Source organism: Centruroides sculpturatus, unplaced genomic scaffold, assembly GCF_000671375.1.
Source record: "Centruroides sculpturatus isolate CEXI.00-Female unplaced genomic scaffold, Cexi_2.0 scaffold268, whole genome shotgun sequence".
NCBI lineage: Eukaryota > Metazoa > Arthropoda > Arachnida > Scorpiones > Buthidae > Centruroides > Centruroides sculpturatus.
This window is the reverse complement of record NW_019384499.1, coordinates 207,616-226,905: the sequence shown is the minus strand read 5'-3', so window position 1 is coordinate 226,905 and position 19,290 is coordinate 207,616. Positions and strand designations below refer to the sequence as shown.

The following is a 19,290-nucleotide window of genomic DNA, read 5'->3' as shown; positions in this document are numbered from 1 at the left end:
GTGTCTTGAATCTTGCTATAGTGCATGTATGCCCTTTTAAACAGTGTTCTAAATGCTGCTAGCTTGTAGTTTGCCAGGTTATGGGAGCCCAATGGTATCAGCTCCAGAACGTACGTTGGCTTTTGATATACATTATTAGCAATTTTTCCTTCTTCTATATCTTCCTCTATATTCAAGAAATGTATCCTTTTTTGGCCTTGCTGCTCCAGCTCTAGTTCCAGGCCATGTTTATTGCTGTTTATATCCCTTATGAATTTTATTGTGTCTAGCTTTTCCTTCCAGATAATAAATACGTCGTCTACATATCTTGTATACAATAGCATACTCCCTTCATATTTCTGCAATATGTTATTTTCTAGAGACCTTAATACCATCTCACATAATAACCCTGAAACCAGGCTTCCCATTGGTACACCATTTTTGTTTGAACCTGAAGGTGGTCAGTGAAACTGGCCAAAAACTTTTGGTATTTTAGCAAAATAAGCTGCATTTTAAAGGTTGGGATTTTTTAAGAATGAAGTTTTTTTATACACTTATTTCAATAAACCTATTTTGTTTAACCCCATAGTAGTTTGTCGCTTTCATCTTTTAAATTATTACTTCATAATTTTTTACAATTTTTAGTATCATATTATGGCACTATGCTGGACAGTTTGAGAACTTGTTTCTTAACTTTGTTTCTTAATGTCTAGAGCAGTGTTTCTCAAACTTTTTTGTCAGGTGGCACACTTGAAATTATTAAACAAAATTCACGGCACCCCTATTATTATTATTATTATTTATTATTTTGCTTTTTACGGTTAGTAAAGATATGAAGGATGAGAAGACTTTGAAAAAATTAAAAGTTTTTTATTAAAGTAAGTAAGTTTATTTCCAAACAACACAAAAGCATTCAAAACAAAAGTTGTTATTATAAAGGTATCTTTTAATTATTTATTTAATTTAATACTTTAATTCAATTATTTTAAGTAATTTTAATTTAATTATTTAAAAATTTCGCGGCGTTCTTGAGGCACCCTAAGGTGCCGCGGCACCCGCTTTGAGAACCACTGATCTAGAGCATAATAACAGTTTTAGTTAACAGAACGGAATACATTTATTTGCAAGTGCTCACGTGCAAATAAATGTATTCCATTCTGTTAGCAATTGTACTTCTTAATTTCAGGATATCCTATGTTTTTGGCAATGAAACTTTTGCTTTTTAAAATAGAAAACAGAATTCAACTGTTCATAGGGCACTAAAGATTTAGTTGCTGTTTCGTCGATGAGTTGGCAACTAAACAATCACCAGTGCACTAAATTTTGTATTTGAAGTCCAAATTTAAAAATTATCAGTAATAAAAAACAAATTTGCAACATTTATAAATAAATACAGTAGAGCATCGATTATCCGAATCAATTGGGGACTGGGGTTGTTCGGAAGATCGATGTTTCAGATAACCGATTATGTACGAAAAAATATATTAATTTATCCCATCTTGACATTTTTCTCCATTGCGTGTCGCTTCGCGTTGGATTTTCATCGATGTTAAGCCTAACGAAGATTATTGTATTGTTAAAAATTATTTATTTTGTACGAACAAAATAAATATATTGAAAAATATAAAAACAATAAAAAATTATACTTCAGAAATTAATTTAGTATCAAAACGTAAAATATTTGAGTAGCCCAAGACATAGCCAAAGATTGCAGCACCACAGCATTGGCGAAATTTAAATTTGCCAACTGGAATTCTTTTGGATGATTGACTTTCGGATAATCGACACTCTACTGTATTGAACAATTTTTGAATAGTTTATGTACACGTGCATACGTACAGACATACAAAATAATATATCTGAGCTGAAAATTCTTACAACACAACACTGTTTTCAGTCATGAGGGAAATAGAAATAGTGATTTGGGAATCAATGAATCATCATAGAATTTTTGTACAAGTGAGTGAGCAAAACATGAGAGTGCAGAAAAACAATTTTTTGATGACTGACTATACTGTATTTCTAACTAGAAAAACCCCGTCACGCGTTGTTATGGCTCAAAATGTATCTATTATAAATTTATAACACTTCCCCCGTGGGGGGGAATTTTTTGAAAAATTTCTACTTAGTGTACATTCTCTTGACGTATCCTATTAAAACGCAAAAACCCGCATCTAAAATAGTATAATAGAAGCCAAGTTCTTCACGGTAAGCCTTAATCCTGTCTCTCTCCCCCGTGGGGGGAATATCGAAAAATTTCTTCTTAGTGTACATTCTGTTGACATACCCTATTAAAACGCAATCAAAAATGCAAAAACCTGCATCTAAAATGATATAAATAGAAGCAAGAGTTTTTTACCGTAAGCCTTAATCCTAACCATCTCTTTTTAATGGGGTTGAATTTCAACATGTATATTATATAAAAACACGTGCGTATTCGAATGCAGCATTGTGTCAAAATTTCAAAGGAATCGGTAGGAACAAACGAACATTACATTTTTATTTATATAAATAGATAGAATATGATCTGCTTTAGTTCATTTTCACAGAAAAGCATAATGCCTCACAGAAAAGCAAACTTAGGGCATCATACTTGTAGTGCCATCTGTTGGACATAAAAGCCTTAACCTAGATTATATCTTTTAATTTATATGAATGTTTAACGGAATAATATACAGCCTATGTCCACCCTGAAGTTCCATTCTAAATATTGGTGAAAGAATTTTTGAAATTGGATGAGAGGTTTCGATTACCTTCTATGTCCAAACTTACTTACATACATACTTACAAACATTTCCTCTTTATAATATATTTCTAATTCTAATAACATTTGAATATATAATTTTATTAAACATTCAAATGTTATTAGATTGTTATGATCTAAATGTTAAATTGTTAAAAAAATACATAACTACCTTTTTAAGTGTTTTAATATTATATATATATAAATTGTATGAATAAAAAAAATGAGTAAAACTTAATAGATTAATGATAATGGAGTTGTAAATTTAAAAATAAAAGTTACTTTATTGCTGACATGATAAAATTATTTAATTGAATATTTTTATCTTTAATATCTATTCAATTTCATAATATAAAGAAATTACATTGAAAATTACAACACAATCAAATTATGGTACAATAATTAAAGTGGAATTTATCATTATATTGATGATGATATAGTTTTCTACACAATTTGTATTATCTTAACAAAACTTCTCCCAATTGAACAGTATCCTCTATTGCCATAAACCTTTGTTTAGCAATACTTTTCTTTTTACTGCTTGTAAAATATAGTATTTTTTTTCTCTATAACAATAATGCAGTAAATTAAGTTTTTATTTTGATCAGTAGGCCTGAGTACAGATGAGAGCAGAGTTGCCAGATTTAGCATGTTTTTTTTAATATTTTAGTGCTTAAGTTCATTTAACATAAAATTCTCTTAGAAAGTGTACAGAGATATCTTAGTGTTGCAATTTACACTTACTAAATATATTTAAAGCATTCTCTGTAAATTATATTTTAGAATTAGTTTAGTTTTACTTTAAAAATGACTTAACAAGAAAGTAACTGGGATGATTTAAGTTTTGACTGTGTTAGATTTTGATGTTTAACACAAACTGTAGAAATATCTTGTAATCTTATTATTTTCCTCCTCTAGTACATCATTTTTATGTTTTAATATTGTCTAACTTTGTAGAAATAGCTCTGCAGTCTAACAGTGTTAAATGAGAAAGAGGAAACTTTCTTAAAAAATTCTCTTTATAACAGTAAATCTCTCTAAAACAATACTTTTATTTTACTAAATATTGCTAAAGAAGGATTTGATTGTATATAAATGAGAAAATGTAGATAAAAGGAATTTTTAAGAAATATTAGAAATTAAAATTCTAAATTGCCAATTAATTAATTAAGAGATATATTAATATTAATAACCAATTTGAAGCTAGATTTTTAAAAATGAAAATAAAGTATTTGAGAATGGAATAACTTTTTAAAATTCTTGTTAATATACAGAAACTATATTAATAGTAACTTCCATAAATTCAGTTACAGTAGAATTTTCAAAGAAAATAAAGAAAAAAATTAGTGCTTATACATTTAATGTACTATATGATTAATGCATATATCAGGACTAAAATAACAAGAATATAGTATTTATTTTATGAGGAAAATAATTATCTACTGATTGACCTGTATTTTAATAATTTTTCTATAATTTTGGTATTTTTAAGTTACTTTTAACCTTGGTTAGATATTTTGAAATATGTTTATTATTGTGGTATAGTTAAACTTTATCAGCAAAATTGTTTTTAAAAACATTGAATTGTTTTGCAATATATAAGTTGTTTTCAATAACTCATTTAATAATTATAATTAATTGGATAAGCTATACAAATATGGCACATTTAAAAAATTTCATTTTTAAATAAATTTTTTTTGTTTCTTAATTTATCACAATGTAAATTATATAGCTTTATTTATTTATTAAATTATAAATTTTATAATACATTTTAATAGTTATTAAGAACTGTCTTAGAGCCATATTGTTATGCTTTCTCTTTGTATTAAATTGTTAAAAATATTTTAAATGTCAGTCAGTTTTATGGAATAAAACTATGAAACTTTTTAAAAGTATTTTATTGTAAAATTTTCTTGAAACTTCTTCAATAATAATCTAATTATAAATGAGTAGTATTTATAGATTGTATATTTATATCCAGATTTGGTGAGTTAGCTTATATTAGAACATGTATAAAATTCTAATTTTATAGTAATACTATTTTAAGCAATCCTAGTGTTAAACTTAAAAGTTCATCACATAAAACAATTCTTATCTAGATTTTAAACATAATAACAATAAAATTCATTATTAAATTTGTTTGACATATTCAAAAATGATATCTATTAATGGTATGTAGTTTATATTGAATTGTTATTTATACAGATAATTTTAATAAATACCAATTTTAAGTTTGTTTTTAACTATATTATAATGGGTGTTTTATGTCTAAAACATTGATTTGCTTTATAAAAAGTTAAAGAATGATATTAAATAAGTATTACTTATGAATTAAAGTTTTAAAATTAAAAGTTCAAAATAAGAGAGATATTGATCTTTAATTGCTTTGTCATACAATATATATTATATAAGTTTGTTATGAAAGAAATGTACCAGTATAGTAGAGCATCGATTATCCGAATCAATTGGGGACTGGGGTTGTTCGGATAACTGATTATGTAAGAAAAAATATATTAACCTATCCCATGTTGAAATTTTTCTCCGTTGCGTGTCACTTTGCGTTGAATTTTTGTCGATGTTAAGCCTAACGAAGACTATTGTATTGTTAAAAATTATTTTTTTATTTTGTACAAACAAAATAAATATATTGAAAAATATAAAAACAAAAAATTATACTTCATAAGTTAATTTAGTATCAAAAACGTAAAGTATTTGAGTAGCCCAAGACAGCCAAAGATTGCAGCACCAAAGCACTGGCAAAAATGTAAATTTGCCAACTGGAATTATTTCGGATAATTGACTCTCAGATAATCGATGCTCTACTGTTTATCTTCTGGTAAATCATAATTTATAAACAAATTTGATTTCAAAATTTGTTTTAAATATTTAAGTTTTATTTTATGTAATTTGGAAAAATTCGTTATTTTAAAGTATATTCGACTCACCAAATAAACCATATTCAGTTCATAATCCAGTAGAAAAATTCTTTTTACGAACGGCTAGTAGAATAGAATGTTTGAAAGGTCTTTCAAAAACATTCTATTCTACTAGCCGTTAGTTTGATATCGTTAATACCTAAGGATGTCTATTACATATAGACGAAAACGTTCGTAAAAAGAATTTTTCTACTGGATTATGAACTGGATATGGTTTATTTGGTGAGTCGAATATAATTAAAATTAAATAACCAGTTTTTTGAAATACAGTATATTATTTTAAAGTGTGAATAGAAGCTTTTCTTTTATTAATAATAATTTCATTCTTTTTTAATATTTCTACATTATAAAGCAAACAGGTTTTTGAAAACCCAAATTTTGTATAAAGGATATCATCAGAAAACTGTCTGAATTTATCTTATAAATCTATATTCAGAATAATTTCCTTTTATCTATTTAATAAAATGATAAACTTTTATCAAATAAGATTTATTTTAGAAGTTAATATTTAACAATTATAGTACAGCTGTAGATTAAGATTATCATTAATTATTTAATATTTTTCTAGTAGGAATTACCAGAATTTGTCAAGTTTTTCATAGAGTTAACCTTAATTTTTCAAAATGCCTAAACCAGTAAGTAAAATTTCAAATATTTTTTTTTTGTAATATAGTTTTTAAATTAAATTTGTATTTTGAAAATTTGATATTTTTTTTATGATAGTTCACTTTGTTTAAATTTTTTTTTTCCTCAAAGGTGTATTATAATACAATAGATCAGCAGAATTTTTACTTCCTATGTTTTGTGTTTCATCAAGGTCTTTTAACTTCCACTGATTCTTCATTTAGGAAAAAAAGCTGTTTTATCATGTGTAACTGAATTGCAGTTATCTGAAATAAAAAGATTGCAGTGATCATTGATCAAGGATATTAGTATGAATGACTTAGCATTGTTTTTGAAGATGATTGAGATATTCATAATATATCAGTTTTCAATAATAGACTCTTAAATCATAAATTTACAAAAAGGAAAAAAAAATTATATAAATTAAATGCATGTGAAATAACTTGTGTAATTTAATTACCTAAACTATAGCATCAATCTTACTTCTACTTTGTACATTTTTAATTTATTAAAGGGTATAATAATTATATGAATATGAATTCACTTGATAGTAGTAGTTGAATAAACTAAATACTAGATAGCACCTGAACATTTGTTCTGTAGACTTAACATTGTATATTTTTTTTACTCCACTATGTCTGAACCACTGACTTTTTCTCAAATCTTTCTTTGGTGGCATCATCTCCAGGGTAAGAGCTTTAATTTGGTACCTGAATCATATTTTTAGCCCAGCCATTTACTCAAACTAAGTTGGACAAACTGAAATCTCCTTTCAATTAATATATATAGAAGTTTATTTTATGACAAATTTTAGATAGTCAAATAATTTAGAATTTTAAAAGTGAAGTTTTGGATTATTTTATAAGGAATATTTCATAAATTATGGTAGTATAAAAAATTTAGTTTAGAGTATTTAATTAATTAATATATTTTATCCAGCTCATATTTACATATGTTGGTCATATATACAGATCTAGTCAAAGTAACTAAACTACATAGTTTAGTTACTTTGACTAGAGATTATAGTTATGTTTTTATACAGTAATATACTTTATTTTGGATACAGATATTTTATTTTCATTTAATTAACAGAAATAGAAGAAAATTAATTTATAATAATAAATATGAAGAAGCAAATTTTGTTTTAATCATGCTGACTGTATATTCTGAAAATATTTTTTGACATATGTCAATTAATGCAGTATTAATCCTCTAACTTCAAAGATTAAATGAAAACTTGGTTATTTTTGTTATAACATTTTTTGTCCTTTTCTTTTGAATACCATTTATTATATTGTGTACTGTCTATGATATACCGGAGTATATCTTAGTATAACGATAATGAATTGCACTGAGGACTTCACAATAAGAAAATCACAATTTGGACCGACACTATTAATTTAATTTACAATATATTTCACATGCGATGACAAACTAATATACCATGGAGGGTAGAAGACAAAATTACACAATTATTTACAGGATGATCCATAAAGTTGCTGTATTTTATTGTACTTCTTTACAATTTTCAATCCCGTTGTTCCTATAAGCAGTCCTTCCTTTTCTTCTTTCTATTCTTGGAACTGTCTGTAACGTCCTTTCTTTATCGAATTTCAGTATCACTGCTCTAAATCTCAGAACAACAGAACAAAACAAAAGGTCTACTCCATGTGGACGTGCTCCTTTTTATAACTTCCCTTCATCCGGGTTCTTCCCTTACCCAAGCGGCAGTTCGTGCAGCCAATCACAGTCACGATATGTACCTTATACAGGGTACTATATTTTTAGTCGCGGCGCACTACAATTGTCTTCATTTAATTTACACAAATTTGTTTTTGTTAATTGATATTATTGTTATTAAATTTGAATAAGTAAAAAATAAGAAAAAATCTTTAAATATGTAATCAGATTTTGTCAAAAATATTTGCAATTATTTCACTCGTATACTAATAGGATAATGTTCTCTATATATTTTATTAGAAAACTTTAATTGACTTTATACAGTCATATTAGGAAAATATGTTAATTAATTAATAATTAAACATACTTTAAATGTGTATAAAATGAAGTATGATGATTCATTTAAATTTTCGCAAATAAAATAATTTTACATCAGCATTCTTCTTAATTTAGTTAAATGAATAGACTGGTTTGGAAATTCTTATGGCTTCTTTTATCATTAGCTGCAACTGTAAAAAGCAGATCAAGTTAAATTTAACTTTACTATTATTTCTTACTTAAAAATTTAAAAATAAGTCAAAATTAAAATCAACTGTAATATTGATATTCTTTGATTAAATGTAGTTAATTTTATTTTTATATTTTTATTATATTAAAATAAAAGCTATAGCTTGTTTTTGCTTCTTTGAAAAATGCATTAAGGAAACTTGATTTATCTGGTTTCACTATTCAGCCTCATCTATTGTTGTTTTGTATTCTGTTTTTTTATACTGTGTAGGCATAATAATGTGTTTTTCAGATCATCTAATATTAGCTTATTAAATTGAATGCAATAAAATTAATTTGTAAATGAAATAAGAAAGTTTAAATTGATGATTGTTTTTATCATTTTATTTTGCATTTTTTTAAAACAGTTTATAATGCAATATATTTTATTAATCCAAAATTTAAAAACTTTTTATCTTTGAACTCTTTAATTTTGATATGAAAAATTATCAGCTTATATTGTTTATGTATATGTAGTGACAATTACAAATTAACAATGGAGTCTTAGACAAAGATCCATCTTTTAGGCTGGATTGTATTTTTTTCATTTGAAAATACTACTACGTAAATACTATATAAATTAATGTTTTCAAACCTTTTGGTTCAATTACAGCTACATCAAATAACTTTAGTTAAATTTATTTTTTCTCTTGTATATAATTATATTTCAAATTGTTCTTTTGGTATTTAAAATTATCAAATGTACTGAATTATATAAAAGTATAAATTGTTAAATGTCAATTATTAATTACAGATTAAAACGAACTATTAACATTATTCAGTAAATGTGTAAAAATTCTGCTGAAATGTTCCTATCCAATTAATAAATTTTGGTTATTATAACTGTCTTTTGTACTTATTTAACAGTTTCTCTCCCCTAAATTTTTACACTTTATTTTTAATGACTTATCATGAAATTAATATATAAATAGAAATATTTGTTTGCTATTTGTATTTTTATTTCTTAATAGACTAAACATTTTTAAAAAGATTTATCTGTACTTATTCTATTTTGTTGTATTTATTGAATAAATTAAAATAATAAATTTGGAATATATTTATTTTATGCAATATTTGAATAAATGCTTGTTGATTTCTTATTAATGAATTCTGATTGTACTTTTGTGCTCAAGTTTGTATGTGTTGAGGTGATTCAGTTCTTTTTAAAGAATATTAAACTTTCTGAAAGATGGCAAAAATATTAAGATTAACATATAAATTGTTTTATTTCTTTAAAATTTAGTTGTTGTTTATATTTTTGCACTCATGAACCTATTTACTAATTGTAAACTAAAGTAGGAGGACCTAATTACAAAATTAAAAATAGGAATTATGAAAAAACTTTAAACTTTTTATTTTTATTATAATCTTTTATATACAACTCTCTGACAATTACTGTTCAAACATGTTCAAACTCTTTAAAGAAGATAGCAGAGTAATGTCGATAATCTAAGATTATAAGTTATAAAAAATGCCTATATTAAATTACATTTGAACTTAAAAATGTTTATTAAACTACTGATCTTTGTGCTCCAAGATTTTCTGATATCCATAGTATTGGCCTTTTGATTGTAAAATGAGTTCCTTATACACTTCATAAATCATTGCATTAGCATTAATAGCATTGTAAGCAAAGTCTTTTGATTACAATGATGACAAACAATCTTGAGAGAGAGTTTTGCTGACTTCATTTTTGTAGCAACTAGAAGTTTCTATTTTAACCTCTGATTATAAGCAGTTTATTTTACAGGATCACATGCATAAGATGGCAGTTTTTTCTGAAGTTTTACGCACATTATGCTGCATGTAATTCCTCAGATTTGCTAATTTTGAAAAATTCTGTAATGTTCTCTCTGCAGACATTTCCTTGACCAGACTCCCATAGGGACCCTTTCAAACTTTATGATAGCATGGGCTAATGTGAAATGAGTTCAACCAGAAGTAAATGACATAAGGACTAAGGTGTTACTCAGAAGAACCAGAAAATGATTTTCTATATTTTTCAAGAACAGAGTAAACCTGTGAAAACATTTAAATTGTTGGAGGTTATAGTGCTCCAGGCTATCTTATGGAGAGGAGCATTCAAGGTCTTAGTGACTTGCGGACTGTGCATGTCTTTGTTATGAATAGTTGACAAACATTCATGATGTTATGACTATTACTACTACTGGCAATCATGTAGACTTCCATGGTGTCATTTTTGATAATGTCGGGCAGAAAATAGCTGTCTTATGCATGTGACAATAAAGAAAAATTGTATGCAATTACATGCATAGGTATGGCAGTTTTCTATGGTTGGTTTTTGAGGGCTCTGATAAGCATAAAACGTTGTTTGACAAATTTTTACACATATGGCTAGCATGTAGCATGACAATATCATGGAAGTCAGTTTGGTAAAAAATACCTGCAAAAATACTAGTAGGTGCAGAAAATTGTCACTTTTACATGTGATCACAGGTTAAATGTATTTTCTTACTTGACAGTAATTTATATTTATATTTTAAAAGTTTTTGGTACATTTGGTTATTGGACAGAAACTATGTCTGAGAATTGCATCTATAGAAAACATTTTTAAACAAAACAGCAATAAAATCTACTACTATTACCAAAATTATATTTTTAACTTGGCTAAATATCTGCAGAAAAATGGGAAATATTTCCAATGTATTTTTGAGTTATACATTATTCATTGTAGATAAGAAAATAATTACTTTTATTTTGGACCCATTATTTTCAGGATATATGTAATTAAAAAGGACACAATCAAAACTGTTTTTTTTTTTATAAATTGAAAACACTTAAAACATTTATTTAGATGCACATACAAATTACCATTTCTCATTCATTCATTAAAATATGAATTGAATATCATTTTACCGGTACAGAAACAGAATTTATCTTTTGTTTAATTTGAAAATTTAAGACTATATAAACAATGAGTCTTCTTTCCTATCCTTTTTAATTCCAATCCAGGAACCACAAACAGCAGGCAACATGAAGTAAAACTTCTAAAACAGACAAATACTATTAAAAAAAATTCACAATTAAAAATGATCTTGATATGATGATCTTTTTTTTTTTCTTTTTTTATATAATCACATTTAAGCTGAGAGTCCTCTGTGTATGATTATCTTTTGTTTCTTTATGGCAGCATTAATTATATCTGTGTGATACCTTTGTACACGTCTTGTGTTTGGATTTGTAGGGCTGAGTTTTGTCATTATTTCTCTCAACTGTATTGGGAAATCTTTCTATTTATACACTTTCCTACAAACCTCATTTATTATATTTTATAATAAAAAATATTCATAGAAGCCTACAAACTCCTTTCAAAAAATCATAACTGTTTTTATTTTATCAAATGAATCTGTAATGTCATTACCTACAGCCGTGGTTCTCAATCTGTGGTCCGTGTAACATGAGTGCTCCATGAAGCCATTTCAAGTGTTCTGCAAACAAATCAAATATACAATTAAAAATTGTTGCAAAAGAAAAAACAATACAATGTAAAATAATTTTTGTATGGGAATGTAATCAGCAAATGACAATGTCGTCACCTACTAGACCGAGTGTGCTTGATTTCAAAAAGGTTTGCCACCTCTGCCTTAAAGTTGATGTATTGTAAGTGCTCCACGGAAAAAAATGTCAAAGTTTAGTGTTCCCCAACTTCAAAAAGACTGAGAACCACTGGCCTACAGACCAGTCTATCATCAAAAGCTCCATAACATATTTTACTTTATATCAGTTGCTTTATTTTGGATATAGCAAATGACCATATCTAAAATTCCATTAATAAAACAATTTAAATATTAAGTACATCTGATCTAAATAATTATGTGCAATTGGCTAAAACTGGCTAAGCATGCGGGACATTCCAATTTTCAACGCGAGTGTTGAGTGTTGAAGTCAACAGTTTGACGTCATCAGCGACGTTCCAACTCGAGTACGAAGTGCTTAGTTCCCATAATTCCATTCTCAGCAAGATGGAGGACAAATGTATTATTTCGTGTGCTATTACAGCATTTTGTAATATTTTTAATGAGAACGCGATGATTTCATATAAAAGGAAAATGAAACACGACGACGATGACGACGACGAACTGCTACATGTAAATGTAGCAGCTATGGAAGAAAACATAAAGAGAAAGAAGGCCAAAATAGTAGGATATGTAGAAGAGATAGTTCCTATGTATTCCATGGAAGATTTTAAATCTCACTTTCGTTTGAGTCGTTCAACAATTGAGGTATGTTAAAGTGCTTAAATTATAATTATCTGTTTAGTTTGTCAAATATTTTACTGTATTTTACCTAAAATATTTCGTTTATGTATATTTCGTAATGAAACGATATTTAAGCAATAAATCATTTTAAGAAATTTTATTTTTATTTCAGCATTTGATGCAGATGATTATTTCGGAGCCCACTAAAAGAAAGCCAGCAATGAAAAGAGAAGATTCCATATTGTTATCATTATGGTTGATTGGCAACCAAGAATCTTTTCGAGGTGTTGCTGACAGATTTGGCATTGGACAGGGCCATGCCCACAGAGAATTTGTTGGATTCTGTAAGGATATAATGCAAATAGCAGAGAGAGTTATCCAGTGGCCTACAGGAAGAGAAATTGAAAAAACTGTTAAAGAATTTAATGAACTGAGAGGGTGCAACAGTTTTCCTGGAGTTTTAGGCTGTATTGATGGAACTCATATTCCATTTACAGCCTCCAAAAATGAAAAGGTTGCACATTTCAACAGAAAAAATTTCACTTCTGTCATTCTACAGGCTGTATGTGATGCGAAATTAAAATTTATAGATGTCTTTGCTGGTTGGCCAGGCTCATCAAATGATGCCAGAGTTTTCCAAAGAAGTCCTCTCTATCTAAAAATAAAACATAATCCTGAGATGATTTCAGAAAACTATCATTTATTAGGTGATAGTGCATATCCATTATCCAAAAAATTATTAACTCCTTATCGTGATAATGGACACTTAAACAATATTAAAAAATATTACAATAAAATTCTTAGTTCAACTAGAATTGTTATTGAACAAGCATTTGGACAATTATTTGGCAGGTTTAGAAGGCTGAAACATCTACATATGTTTCGAAGGGATTTGATTCCAGAAGTGATAATAACTGGCTGTGTATTGCATAATTTGTGCATTTTATATAATGATATACCTCCAGATGCTTGTGCTATAAATGGTAATTTGCAAAACAGTTCTCAGAATTTTGGAGAAGAGTATCAAGATGGAATTAGCAAAAGAGAGGAAATTGCTAATAAATTATATGCCAATCATAATGGTTAAAAAGTATCTATTGATACTTTTATTTTTTTTTCTATTAATACATTAAAATCAAGTTTGTAATTATTATTATTGTCTGCTGTTATGTTGTGAATTTTTAATCATAATGATGCCATGTTCATCTGCATTTATAATGTGTAATTTAAACAAAATTTTATTAAATATTTGAACCAGTTTCAGGAAAAGTATTAATCATGTATTTAACATTTTGTTATTACTTTTAGTTATTTGTAATTGTGAATTACATAATTCTAATAAACTTTGTTCATTATTGAAAGTGCTTTCGTTTTTTGAATAGATGTATTTTGGTAAATCTTAAATACATTTATGAGTCATTGAAACAAAAAAAATTTTATTAAAATATTGAAATAATTTACATTTTCTTATTTTCTGCCAATTTCAACAAAACATCCGTTAATTGTTTCATGGCGTTTAATTTCTCATCTTCTATTTTTTTTAAGTCAGTCCATCGTTTTTCTTCAATTTCTGCTTTTTTTTTGTCTTCTATTTTTTTTTCTTCTAAATATTTTTTAAACCACAATGGTGGTTCATCACTAGTTTTCTTCCTCTTTTGCGGTCTCTCGGTTTCTGTTTCCCTTTGAGAATTGGATGTACTTGGAGCAGAAATTAAATTCTGCTCCAATTCTGCTCCAGAAATTAAATTATTTTCATGTGGTTGACAGTTGTTTTGAGAGGTATATGACAAAGAACTTCTAAGATAGTTATTGGGGGGATCCACATTTGATCTATTTCCATACACTTCATGAAATGTATGAAAATATTCCCATTTTACAGCACCCCCACCAGACTCTTTTGTTCTGTCTACATTTTTTCTATAGGTACACATTAAATTTCGCCACTTAGCATGGCATTCTGTTGGCTGAAAAGTGTACCCATTTTTTTTCAGTGTGTCAGAAATCCTTAGCCATAATTTGGATTTCTGAATTGGCTTGAGGAATTCTTCTTCCATCTCTATCCTTGTGTTTATAAGTAGAAGGGTTGCTTGGCGAGTCCATTCATTAGCTTAAAAATTACAAAAAAAAAAATCTTTATTTTGCATTCTTATATAGTTTGCTATAATTTATTATTTACACAAAATCTCTGATATCTGATATAATATACATAATACTACATACTGTTTTGGTATTGTCAAGAAAATTTTTTTGAACTATTACATTTAAAAATAATTAATCAAAAAATTAATTAATGAACACTTATTCTATCAAATGTATATTGTCTATATTTAATATAAAGCTGCTATTTATGTTTATTTGGTCATGTATATTTATATATGTTTATTTGTTCAATTTGAATTGCATTAATTAAAAGAAAATCTCAATATATAATAATTACAAAGTATCCTTATTGTATATTATTATTTAATATATACTTACCAATTTTTTCTGTTTCTGAAAGTTGTACATTTGTTTTTTCTGACCTTTCAGATGATGATTGTTCTATCATTGAATATATATGTAAAAAATAAAATAGAGAAATTTCATTAAAATTTATGAAAACAATAATTATCTATTTGGTTAAATACAACATTCAATTTGTTATTAATATAAAATATGTACGGTACCTGTAGATGAACTCTTCTCGTTCTCACATCGATGTTTATTTATAAATGCCAGTAAATAATTGTGATCTGACAAAAACAATGAAAAATAAATTTATTGCTTACTTGAAATGATATTTAATTTTTTTTAAATCTTACCTTCCATCATCATTTTTCCAGTTTTTTCATCTACCACAAAGTTATAACTTTTTCCATCGACAATAACGTGCATCTCCTGCATGGTCGCCATTTTTCGTTCAAATGTCGCTCCAATTACCCACAATTCATTGTAAAGTAGCAGTCAACATATCTGTTGAGTGCTGAGTGTGTTGAGTCAGCGCTGACAACAGCGCTACCTCAACGTTGAAAAAAGGAACGAATTTTAACGAGCGTTGAGATCAGCGCTGAGTCAGCGTTGAAAATTGGAATGTCCCGATGTTGTTGCCATCTAGTGTCTTTTCACCCAAATATCTGTAAGTTATTATTTTTGATTTAAAACCTAATAATGCACACATTTTGAAAGTTTAATAATCTTGCTATTATTTTCCATCTACTTCCAATGTTTCTTTGAAATATAATTATTTCCTGTTAAAATGTAGCACTTTACATTTTGTTATACATTGCTCTACTAACGGTGAATTTGGCTAGCTGCTCTTCTGAACAGCAGTAGATTAATGACGTCATTACTCCAAAAGAGGGTAAGCAACTAATCACAGTAGGTAAGTGATACAAACAAATGCTTTATTCTTATAAGTTGTACAAGTATCATAGAGCAGCCATCTGAATTTTCCATAAGAATTACTTTCATCATTATTTGAGAGAAATTTTTAACCTTTGTGAATACTTCTGTAGAATACAATAAAACAAATCTATGCAAGATGCATAAATTAGTGATGTAATGAATATTCGGTTCTTATTCGGTATTCGGCCTATTTTTCACTATTCGACCGAATACCTAAAAACAGGAGTAATAAATAACAAAAACACAGTAAATTAATCATTTTGGTATTTAGCTTTAATGTTGTTGGGTTAGTGTTGTTTGTTTATATTTATTTATAACATGCACAAAATACAAAAGAAAATAATATTAGTCACATGTATTCACAATTTATAATTACAAAGATCAGCACACGTACACGCCTATCGTTGGAGAATCCTTGCACATCTGAGGGTCTGACCCTGCTTATCCTTCTTTCTAAGCGCTCGTCTTTGCTCTTCCCTTTCTCTTTCCTCTATCGCTCTAATCGTTCTATACGTGCTCACAATACTTTCAATTTGTCACTTCTCCGTTGTAGAGTTTCCATTTTACAATTACGTGACAGCCTGGTGATAATGGAGAAAAGAGACAGATAGGACGTCGGTATAAGACACAGTTATGATTTCACTGATTTGAGACAGCTTGGTAGCCTGAATGGCCCCAGGCTTTCGCCTGTGCACGCTAAGTGACTTTCATTACAAGCATTTAGCTTTCTGGAGTCTATGACAACAATTGTTTGGCATTGATGGCCGCGAATTTTGCGCCAATAAGCTCCCTCCACTTGTTCGAATATGTTATCAACTCAATTTCATATTTATTTTCACATTTTCACTTTGCAGTCCTTCTCTGTTCTTTTTCCATTATTTACATATGTAGGTCATTTCATTGTTATCCACATTTGATATCATATATCACATACTTCCACGACACTCTTGTCTTTCCACTACAAGTGCCAAGAATTAATGCGATTGGCAAAGCATAGTGACAGCGGGCCAATAGAGAACAGGATCCTTGCCATAATGCGGTTTGTGCGCCAATTTTCGTACGTGCGTTAATCAAGCCGAATAGTTTGGCCGGCTATTCGGCCACACTCCTGGCCGAATATTCGTTATTTGGCTTGAGGCCGAATATACTATTCGTTGCAACACTAGCATAAATAAAACAAAATTTATTCTAAGAGCAGACTGAAAGAACAATATTAATTTGTTGACAGTATTTAATGTTATAGTCATCAAGTAACAAATGTACTGTACTGTGCATATAATTTTTGAACCTGTTTGATTTTTTTTCTTAACCCTAGCATTACCAGGTATTGTACATCAGTTAATATTTATAATAATAAATTTTTTTTTAATTAGGTGAATGTCAGAGTTACAACAATGGATGCAGAGTTGGAGTTTACCATCCAACCTAGCACCACTGGGAAACAACTCTTTGATCAGGTAGGAATATTTTTCAAAATGTAATATTTTAGAAATGTATTATTTAAAAAATCTAATAATAAAATGAAATTTATGCAATTTATTACTCATTATTTTTATGACTAGCTAATTACAAAAAAATTTATACAATTCATATGTAATATATAACAATAAATAATGATGCTACATTAGTAGAACAAATATTTTCTTGTGATATTCTACAATGTTTGTGTAAATAGCTTATTTTACAAATAAGCAAAGGTAATTTGAATTATTTTGACCAAAGTTTGTAATTTAGCTTCAATTAAAATGGTTATATCATCTGATTACATAAATCCATGAATAAAATTTCATTAATTACTAAACAAGCTTTTGACTAAGTGACTTAACTTAGTTTTATGGCTGATTTATAGTTCTTTGACAATGTGGTGTTTCAAGATTCCTAGCCATCACTGGAGATAGAATATTATCTAGTTTATAGTTACACCATGCAGAGATGGTCAGAGCTTATTATTGACATCAAATATCAGAGATGAACAATGGTGATGATGCTAGACCAAAAGTCAGGGAACAGCAAGTGTAGTAGAACTCTATGAACCCCACTGTCATAGCATTATGCTGCTGTTCGATTGTAAACAGACCCTTATTCCACTCATCTCTCTCTGCATTTTTTAAGTTATATGAGAATGTGGTTCTTGTATTATTGTTTACATTAAGTCTTAATTCAAACCCATTAGTGAATCAGTGGATAAAACTACTGAACACTGGTAGTTGATTATATGTTTGTGCCTGATCAATGGGCTGGCCATATGGAGTCTTCTGTGCTTTCTTTGTATTTTTAACACCTAAGTAAATTCCAGTTTGTAGCATACTGCATGATGAAAATTAAATCCAAAAAAGCAGTTACACAAAATTAGGGTTCAATCAACCCTGGACTTCATTCATAGTGGGTTTATTCCTTGTGACTTAACAAAAAAATCAAATACGACGTGTATGTAAGCAAAAAAATCCCCGACAATATTTATTAAGTTTAACTATAATATATAAACAAGATTTTGATCAAGGAGTTAATAGTAAATATTATTTCAAATATTCAAAACAAGAAGTCAAAATCAATTATGTACAAGAAAAAAAAAATCAATAAAAAAATTTTTTTTTCTAACTCGGGTCATACAACTAATTTAATCTCCACCAGTATCAACTAAATTCAAAAAACAATACAATAATTCAATGATCGCCTCAATATTTTGGCTATAATGTGGCTATAATCAAATAATTAATACAAATAAATTTGGTACTAGTGGTAAGCATTAGATGCCATCTCTTATCTAAATTAACAATTATAATTTTAATACTTTAATGAATAATTTAGAACCTTCTGGAAGAAGAAAACTTACTTGGGGCTGGGCTTGAACCCACAGCCTCTGCTTGCTGTGCAGTGTGCTACCAATTGCACCACCTTTCCCAAGCCAGCCTTCGCTTCCAGAAGTATTTACATTTTGATATAACCATATTGAAATTTATCATTTGATTATAGCCATATTATAGCCCGAATATTTAGGCGATTGTTGGATTATTATATTAACTCATCGGGCTTTGAGATGTGTATTAAACAATACAAGTTAATTGCTTAACTGTCACCAAAATACTGCCAAAAAATTTGGTCCAGAAATAGATTGCCTTCAATACTCGTACACTCAAGTTTGCTTTTAGGAGCTATACACCTTCATTGAACTGGTCTT

At 28.0% G+C, this 19,290-nt stretch overlaps 3 protein-coding genes across 5 annotated transcripts in view; 2 read left to right on the top strand and 1 right to left on the bottom strand.

Moving 5' to 3' along the window:
• LOC111622000 (moesin/ezrin/radixin homolog 1-like) overlaps window positions 1-19,290 on the top strand; it is a 76,712-nt gene that overhangs the window by 17,399 nt on the left and 40,023 nt on the right. For 2 of the 3 annotated variants that reach the window (XM_023364297.1, XM_023364295.1), the window contains exons 2-3: window positions 6,230-6,293; window positions 17,486-17,569. In XM_023364297.1, the coding sequence (XP_023220065.1) occupies window positions 6,282-6,293; window positions 17,486-17,569 (96 nt within the window). In that variant the 5' untranslated portion in view covers window positions 6,230-6,281. Of the gene's footprint in view, window positions 1-6,226; window positions 6,294-17,485; window positions 17,570-19,290 lie in introns of all 3 variants that reach the window. The other variant, XM_023364296.1, reaches the window with a different exon arrangement.
• Window positions 11,765-14,104, top strand: LOC111622001 (putative nuclease HARBI1). Its single transcript, XM_023364298.1, has 2 exons — window positions 11,765-12,752; window positions 12,901-14,104. Exons 1-2 carry the CDS (start codon window positions 12,492-12,494, stop codon window positions 13,813-13,815), a joined length of 1,176 nt encoding a protein of 391 aa, XP_023220066.1. The 5' UTR covers window positions 11,765-12,491; the 3' UTR covers window positions 13,816-14,104.
• On the bottom strand, window positions 14,145-15,707 carry LOC111622002 (trihelix transcription factor PTL-like). Its single transcript, XM_023364299.1, has 4 exons — window positions 15,530-15,707; window positions 15,395-15,460; window positions 15,207-15,269; window positions 14,145-14,835 (listed from the first exon to the last, which is right to left on the bottom strand). Exons 1-4 carry the CDS (start codon window positions 15,618-15,620, stop codon window positions 14,186-14,188), a joined length of 870 nt encoding a protein of 289 aa, XP_023220067.1. The 5' UTR covers window positions 15,621-15,707; the 3' UTR covers window positions 14,145-14,185.

Bases quoted from the DNA above. Each gene is read 5' to 3' on its own strand.
- LOC111622001 (XM_023364298.1), top strand. From the start codon at position 12,492: ATGGAGGACAAATGTATTATTTCGTGTGCTATTACAGCATTTTGTAAT. The intron at 12,753-12,900 runs GTATGTTAAAGT...TTTTTATTTCAG, and splicing joins TGAGTCGTTCAACAATTGAG to CATTTGATGCAGATGATTAT.
- LOC111622002 (XM_023364299.1), bottom strand. From the start codon at position 15,620: ATGGCGACCATGCAGGAGATGCACGTTATTGTCGATGGAAAAAGTTAT. The intron at 15,461-15,529 runs GTAAGATTTAAA...TGTTTTTGTCAG, and splicing joins TGGAAAAATGATGATGGAAG to ATCACAATTATTTACTGGCA. The intron at 14,836-15,206 runs GTAAGTATATAT...GTAATTTTTAAG, and splicing joins TTCAGAAACAGAAAAAATTG to CTAATGAATGGACTCGCCAA.